The sequence below is a fragment of the Hypanus sabinus genome, chromosome 5 (genome assembly GCF_030144855.1).
Source record: "Hypanus sabinus isolate sHypSab1 chromosome 5, sHypSab1.hap1, whole genome shotgun sequence".
In the NCBI taxonomy this organism is placed as follows: Eukaryota; Metazoa; Chordata; class Chondrichthyes; order Myliobatiformes; family Dasyatidae; genus Hypanus; species Hypanus sabinus.
Window position 1 is genome coordinate 168,867,861 of NC_082710.1, and position 8,362 is coordinate 168,876,222.

At 43.2% G+C, this 8,362-nt stretch overlaps 1 protein-coding gene across 1 annotated transcript; it reads right to left on the reverse strand.

The window, feature by feature from the left end:
• Positions 1–4,346: 4,346 nt before the first annotated feature.
• Positions 4,347–8,128, reverse strand: LOC132393814 (calcium homeostasis modulator protein 6-like). The gene is made up of 2 exons (XM_059969205.1): positions 7,686–8,128; positions 4,347–6,825 (listed from the first exon to the last, which is right to left on the reverse strand). Exons 1-2 carry the CDS (start codon positions 8,109–8,111, stop codon positions 6,688–6,690), a joined length of 564 nt encoding a protein of 187 aa, XP_059825188.1. The 5' UTR covers positions 8,112–8,128; the 3' UTR covers positions 4,347–6,687.
• Between the last annotated feature and the right edge of the window lie 234 nt (positions 8,129–8,362).

Below are 8,362 nucleotides of genomic sequence, written 5' to 3' on the forward strand. Positions count from 1 at the left end.
TTATGTTTGTCCAAAGACTTACTCATCCAGTCCCTTGGAATGCCTTCCAATAACTTTCCCTAAACTGACTTCGGACTTCTTGGCCTATAATTTCCCGGTTTGTGTTGTGTACCTTTTTTAAACAGCTGAACAACACTGGCTATCCTCCAATCCTCTGGTACCTCCCCGTGGCTAAGAATGATTAAAATATCTCTGATGAGACCCGCAATTTCTACACTTGTCTCCTGTAGGGGTCGAGAGAACTACTCGTCTGTCTCTGAGCATTGATCCACCCTGATTTGCCTCACGGTGCAAACACCTTCTCTTCTTTAATCTGGGCAGGCTCCATGAAGTTGATGCCTCACTTCTATAGACTCTGTGTTCGTCTCATGATAAACATTGATGCAAAGAATTCATTTAATATTTCTCCCACCGGTTTTGGCTCCTCCATTCTGGTCTTCCAGAGGACTAATTTTGTCTCCCGCAATGCTTTTGCTCTTAAAATATCTGTAGAATCACTTGCTTGTTAGGACAACTACATGTCTTCTTTTAGCCTGTGTGGTTTATTTGTTAAGTGTTCTCTTGCATTTCCTAAGCAGTGTATTTGTTCCGGATTTCCTATACCTGCAGAGCACCTCCTTGGTATTCTTAACCAAGGCCTCAACATCTCTTGCAAACCAATGTTTTCTACACGTGTTATGTTTCTTTTATTCTGACAGTCACAAAGAAGCTTTCTACTCTTAAAGTTTCGTTTTGAAGGCGTCCCACTTAATAAGTACACATTTGCCAGGAGGCAGCCCGCCCAAATCCACACTTTGTAGATAATTTCTGATAGCATCAGAACTGACAACTCTCCAATTTAAAATATGAACCCTTGGACCAGAGCTACCTTTTGCATATTTACCTTGAAACTAATGAATTGTGGTCACTGGATGGAAAGTGCTCGCCGACATATACTTCTGACACCTGATCTGTCTCATTCGCTAATAGCAAGTGCAGTATCGCACACTCTCTCATTAGGACATCTATGTACTGATGAAGGAAACCTTCCTGAACACATTTGACAAACTCGATCCCACCTAGTCCTTTTACAATATGGGATTCCTAAGTTAATATGTGGAAAGTTAAAATCACCAACGATAACAACCTTATGTTTCTTACAACACTCTGCGATCTCTTTACAAAGATGTTGCCCTAAATCTTTAGAACTGTTGGGTGGTCTGTAATGTAGCCCCATTACCGTGGTCATACCTCTCTAATATCTCAGTCCCAACCAATTATGACGTTATGACTACAACGTCATAATTCCAGGTGTTGATCCATACCATAAGATTATCACCTTTCCGACGATACCTATTGCATTGAAATACACGCAACTCGGGATACCTGTCATACCATGCTCAACCTTATGATACCTGACTTAGTCTGAGCTCTTGCAAAGATCTCTCTCCACAACCTATTCATTTGCCGTTCTGGCACACTGGTTCCCATCCACCTGCAACTCTATTCTAGATCCTACGTGGAGCATTAACAAACCATCCCCTAAAGGATATTAGTTCCCCGTCCAGTTTTATTGCAAACCGTCCCTTTTGTACCGGCTCACCTGCCATGGAAGAGAGACTAATGACTTAAACATCTTAAGCCTTACGTTCTACATCAAATCCTTAGCCACGTGTTAAATTGCATAATTTTCTTAGTTATAGCCTCACAAGCACGTCTGGAGATCACAACCCTGGAGGCCCTGCCCTTTAACTTAGCACCTAACTCCCTATGCAGAACTGCGTCACTCGTACCCTATGGCTTTGTGTGGATCACGACCTCTCCTTGTTTAACCTCCAACTTTAGAATGCTGGGGACACGATCCAAAATGTTCCGGACGCTGATACATGGGAGGTAACATACCATTCAGTAACCTTCTTCCCGCCCATAGAACCTCCTGTGCGTTTTCCTAACTAACGAATCCCATATCGCCGTTACACGCCTCTTCTCCCTCTTCTTTTCTGAGTCACAGTGGCAGACTCAGTGCCGGAGGCCCGACCACTATGATTTTCCTGTTAGGTCATCCCCCATATTACCCAAAGTAGTATGACTGTTCCTGAGGCGAATGGCCGCAGGGGCACTCTGCACTGGCTCCTTAAACATTTTCACCTTCCTGGCTGTTTACCGAGTTTTCTGTGTCCTGCATCTCGGGTGTAATGATCCGGAGTTCATTCAGTTCCAGCTCCAACTCCTTAACGCGGATTGTTAGAAGCAGCGGCTGGATGCACCAGCCATTGCCCTTTGTGACTGTGTGTTTTTTATCCGAGTGACCCGGTTTCCTCCCACGTTCTAACGATGTATGATGAGGTTACTGGGTCGTAAGCATGCTATTTTGGCTCTGGAAGTGTGGCGCCACCAGTACATATCCGACTGGTCGTTGAGGCAAACGAGGCATTCACTGTTTATTTCGATGTACACGTGACAAATAAATTTAATCTTTGTTTCCTTAATATCATTTTGAAGGATCTCGTCTCTATTCAGCAACCCACAGATGCAATGAGAGAGTGAAAAACGTGATCTTATTGCTGGGCAGAAGGTTAAAGATATAATTTGCCGTAAAATTCTTAGTAATATTCAGGCAATACTTTCATGCTTTCTTCTAGTCGGGTGTGTTTTTCCTGAAAGTGCTATCATTTATTCACCGTCAGTAAGTGCTACTAAACCAGGGCGTTAAACAGCCACCAACCATTCTGTTGGAGCAGCAGACACAAAATGCTGGTGGAACTAAGCTGGCCAGGCAGCAGCTTTGGAAAAGAGGACTACTGAAGGGTTTCGGACCGAAACATGGACCATTTATTCTTTTCCATTGATACTGCCTGGCCTGCAGAGTTTCTCCAGCATTTTGTGTGTGTTGTTTTGGATTTCCAGCATCTGCAGATTTTCTCGTGTCTGTGGAACCACTCTGTGAGGCCTAGTAAGGTTGCTGATGATACTAAGGTAGGCGGCGTTGTGGATAATGAAGTAATGAAGGTTTGCAAAGTTGCAGATAAATTTAGGTCAGTTAGAAGAGTGGGCTGAACGATGGCAGATGGAATTTAATGCTGATAAGTGTGAGGTGCTATATTTTGGTAGGAATAATCCAAATAGGACATACATGGTAAATGGTAGGGCCTTGTAGAATGCAGTAGAACAGAGTAAAACGATATCAGCAAAATAGAGAGAGTACAGAGAAGATTTACCAGAATATTACCTGGGATTCAGCACCTAATTTACAGGGAAAGGTTGAACAAGTTAGGTCTTTATTCTTTGGAGCGTTGAAGGTTGAGGGGGTACTTGATAGAGGTGTTTAAAATAATAAGGGGGTGTAGATCGATTTGACGTGGATAGGCTTTTTCCATTGGGAGTAGGGTAGATTCAAACAAGAGGACATGATTTGAGAGTTTGGGGGCAAACGTTTAAGGGCAACACGAGGGGTGATTTCTTTACCCAGAGGGTGGTAGCTGTGTGGAATGAGCTTCCAGTAGAAGTGGTAGAGGCAGGTTCGGTATTGTCATTTAAAGTGAAATTGGATAGGTATATGGACAGGAAAGGAATGGAGGGTTATGGGCCGAGTGCAGGCCAGTGGGACTAGGTGAGAGTAAGCGTCGGCACGGATTAGAAGGGCGGAGATGGCCTGTTTCCGTGCTGTAATTGTTATATGGTTATATGGTTATAAGGGTTGGAGGTAGAAGGCAACACTGTGAGAGCGGAGAGTTGTTTTCTTTGCTTTTTTTAAAAAACCCGATAGCTGCAGGAAGCGGCGGCATACCACAGGGTTTGTTTTGAAATGCATTTTCCGTTCGTAATTTTTAATAACAATGTAGAACAAAATTCAGACAGGATGATTCATACGCTTGTGGATGTTACCAAAATTAGTGGTGTTTTGGACAGTGGAAATTTTTATTTCATGTTATATTAGGAATTTGGTCAGCTGAGAGTGTGTGCAAGTGAATGGCTGATGGAATTTAACTCAGGTATGTGTGAATTGAAGCACCGTGGGAAGATAAAACCAGGCCAGGATCAAAGTATTGAATGGCATGGCGTGTGGAGCATTACTGAGTATTGAGACATTGTGACACAGGGATGCATTTCCCTAAATAGATGCTGGCCTACCTGTTGAGTCCCACCAGCATTTTATCAGTGTTGTTGAAAAGTAACTTCTTGCTGAAGTACTCTTTTGCTCTATTTAACTTCCTTTTATTCCTTACGGGGATACCACAATGAATGTCATTCTGTAGATGGACATAAAATCCTTTTCTCAATGATCACTCTTGAACCTATCAAGTTGAATAATGCAAGTGAAGACACAGAAGAGACTAATTTAAAATATTTATTCATACTAAGTTACACACAAGCAAATGATACAATGCAAAGAAATATGAACAAGGGCAATTGACAGTCTACGTCATTATGACTTTGCATCTCATTGTTGACCGAATATGCCCTTTCTCTGCACTATACGGCTTTATTATGCGCTCTGTTATTTTAAATGCACTGCCTCAATGAACTGTTGTAGTCAATTGATTTGTATGATGGAAATGCAAGAAACTTCGTTACTGTTCCTCAGTTTATGTGAGTGACTAAACAAGTTGCCAATTTACATGATTACGTAAAGCAATAAAAGAATTATGATGCAGATGTGTGAAAACGAATAAGGATAAGGACGTGACTAGACACAAACTGTGTGACTGGTTAAGGATATTTACAATAACAGACAATGCCGAGATACGTTATATTCTCCACTTCAACTAAAAACAGAAAATTACGTTATTTTATTATGATAATGATGTTATTAAAAACGCCCGAAGGAAGGTAAGCTTTATGAGAGAGTTGAACGGGGTGACACCAGTCAAATTGCAATCAAACGTGTATAGCATCATGGACTATTTAGGATATTCACTTGAATTCAGAAGAAGGAGGGGTGATATTTCTGAAATCTATCGAATGGCAGAAGGCCTTGATAGAGTGGAAGTGGAAAGGCCGTTGCCAGTGGTGGGAATGTTTTTAGCCAGAGCGTGGTAAATCGGTGAAATTCTTTGCCACAGGTTGCTGTGGAGGTCAAGGCATTATGGCTATTTAATAGATTTTTGATTGGTCAGAGCAGGAAGGGATAATAGGAGATGGCAGAAAATTGGGTCCCAGACCTGTGAATATCAGCCAGCGCCATGAAACGGGCTTCATATGAAGAGCCATTCTATCCTGCAACATCCTGATCTGTGGGCGAAAACACTTTGCTAATGACAAGGTCAGGGGAGAATGGCCAGATTGGCCCAAACAGAAAGAAAGGCGACATAACCGTGAGTTACGACAACAGTGTGCAAAACAGAATCTCGGAACGCAAAACATTTCCAACCTTGAAATGGATAAGCTACTGCAATGGAGGAAATAACAGACAGAATAGAGAACGAAGAATCATTGGATGTTGCTCACATGGATTTTCAGAAGGCCTGTAACAAGGTGCCGGACGTGAAGCCGTTAACAAGAAAATAGCCCATGACATCGATAGATTGGCTAACTGGCAGGAGGCAAAGAGTGGGAATAAAGGGGTCCTTTTCTGATTTGCTGCCGGTGACTAGTGGTGGTTCACAGTGTCAGTATTGGAGTCAGTTTCGATTTGGATGATGGTATTGACAACTTTGTGGCCAGGTTTGTAAACTGTACAATGATTAGTCGTCAGAAGGACTTCGACAGATTGGGGTAATGAGTGAAGAAGTGACAGATGGAATATAGTTTAGAAAAGTGTATGGTCATACAATTTGGTAGAAGAAATAAAGGCATAGCCAATTTTCTAAACGGGGAGGAAATTCAAATATCAGAGGTGCAAAGGGCTTGGGAGTCCTCGTTCGCGAGTCCCTAAAGGCTAACCTGTCGTAAGAAAGGGAGATCTAAAGGTGGCACTCATTTTGAGAGGATTAGAATATAAGAGGAAGGATTTGACGTTGAGGCTTTATAAAGCGTTGGTCAGACCGCACTTGGAGTATTATGATCAGCTTTGGTTCCTTGTGCTGGATTTGGAAGGGCTCAGAGAAGGTTGACGAAAATAATTCTGGGAATGGTAGGGTAAACGTCTGAGGAGCTTTTGATGGCTCTGAACCTGTACTTGCAGCTGTTCCGAAGAATGAGGAGGAGCTTATTGAAAGCTGTGGAACAGCGAAAGGACGAGAAAGAGTGGATGTGGAGAGGACGTTTCCATGTGGTAGAGTCAAGGACCAGAGGGTACATCCTCAGAACAGAGGAACGTCCATGTAGAACAGAGATGAGGAGGAATTCTCCGCCAGAGTTTGGTGAATATGTGAATTCATCGCCACGGATGACTGTGGAGGCCAAGTCATTGAGTATAGTTAAAGCTGAGTTCGATAGGCACTTTATTATTGACGGACTTAAAGGTTACGGTGAGAAAATGGGCTAATGGGGTTGAGAGGGATAATAAATCAACGATGATGGAAGGTCTTTTTTTATGCCTTATGGTCTAACATGCACTGTCATCTGTGATGAATGAATGTAGAACTCTACGCCAGCAGGAACACTGGCTGAGGGCGGATAAGTTTGAAGTTTGGGCGAAGGTTGGGGCAAAAAGGCCATCGAAGTCTCGTAACATATTTAAAGCCCACTTAAATAAATTTGCAAAGTATTTCACTCTGGCTGGGGTTGATTCAGCTCCTATTCTGTGTCAGTACATTGCGGTTGCTGTCATTGACTGTTCAATTCTTCCAATTCACTGCTTCCTGCATTCTCTTTTTGTGTCTCCTCAGAAAATAAACATCCAGGAAGAAAGTGGAGAACTACTAGCACCAACAAGGTTAACACCAGTAAAACGCCTCCGATCATCTGTCAGAACACAAATATAACAAATATAGAAATAAGCCCCTCGATCCTTCTCATTTCTTAAATAACAGCATAGTCCATCTTTATCTCTCTGCCATTTTCCTGCACTAGACCTTTCTTGTTTTCGTGAAATTTGTTTTGGCCCAGGAACGTTCGCAGCTTCGCTCCCCAGGGGCGCTGTCTGATTCGCATTTTTTTTATTTCAAGTATTTTCTGTTTTATTAAGTATTTTCCGAACTTGTAGCTTTTAAAAACGTCCTTATCTCTTGAGGCCTGTAATTCACCTAAATATATCTATCTCAGTAACGAAGCATCGACAACGCTCTTGGTTATAGGATTACAGAGATTTACCACTCTCTGGGTAAAGAAATTTCCCACCGGTCATGATATTCAGCGTCATGATAATTTCAAAATTCATGGATGTACAGATGGACGTCAGTGTTCGTGCACTGTTCCCTGGATCGAACAGTACTGGGTGGCCAGTAAATTCAACTGGTATAGGATAGAGGCAGAAGAGACCGAAGATAGTTGGAAGTGGCTGAAACGCCAACATCCGGAGGAATTCACCGAGCCGAGCGGCATGTGTGCATACAAAAGAAATGGTCGACCTATAAGGGTGTCAAGCCTGCAACGGGCAATCTCCCGCGAAGAAGGTCTCCTCGCCTGGAGAAAGTAAAAGGGGCTATGGAACAAGTATTCGAGTCGTCACAGGGGCTTTAAGCTGGAGGTTTTCAGTTTTCTCGCCCGCAAGTGGTTGGAGATTCTCTGGGGAGCGAAAGGCACCGGGTTTAAATCACCGCCTAAAGCTCTATAAGTTCTGTTGTGATTACACATTTGCGGCCGCAATACCCGAAGACACTCACCTGTGAGTGAACACAAAGCTCGCGCCACTCATACGGGAGTATCTTGGAAGCGCAGGACTCTCTGCAATCTTCACCTTTGAATGTCTCGTTCAAATACGCGCAGGCGTAGTAATCCCCGTCCTGAAAGAGAATCGCAGCCCACAGGATCGATGGGACAAATACCTTCAGAATTGTGAACAGGTAAAAGTGAACCTTATGGAAATTGCTGCAGTCTGGGCTGCAGCATTTCTCGCAACATTTCCATCTACAAGTAACTGCGGAAGGGAAGCTGACCCGGCACGTAATGATTTTCCCCGCATCGGATGACACCAGGAGACTGAGCAGGAACATCGCGGATGCTGGAATAAGGAAAGAAATATGCGCGTAGCGAACATTCAGTTGCGGATCACAGGGACACGGACTCTCTTTCTCCATCAGGTATTCCATTCCGTACAGGAATCCGGTTATAATTGTACCTAGTCCCACCGGATACAGGGATTTCTCATCGAAAATTTTTTTTACCAGCTTCGACAAGCGATTAGGCGATGGCATGGCAGGGTTAATGAGCGAAATTTCCAAAACTCTCGGTACGCAAAGCCTAACAGCAAACCTGTGTTTGCTAGCTATTATATGATCGGCTAGTCTCCACCCAGGAAGCACCGACAGCTGGTTCGAGCAGAATGTTTCCACCCTGTTGA

Bases quoted from the DNA above. Each gene is read 5' to 3' on its own strand.
- LOC132393814 (XM_059969205.1), bottom strand. From the start codon at position 8,111: ATGGAATACCTGATGGAGAAAGAGAGTCCGTGTCCCTGTGATCCGCAA. The intron at 6,826-7,685 runs GTGAGTGTCTTC...GTGTTCTGACAG, and splicing joins AGCTTTGTGTTCACTCACAG to ATGATCGGAGGCGTTTTACT.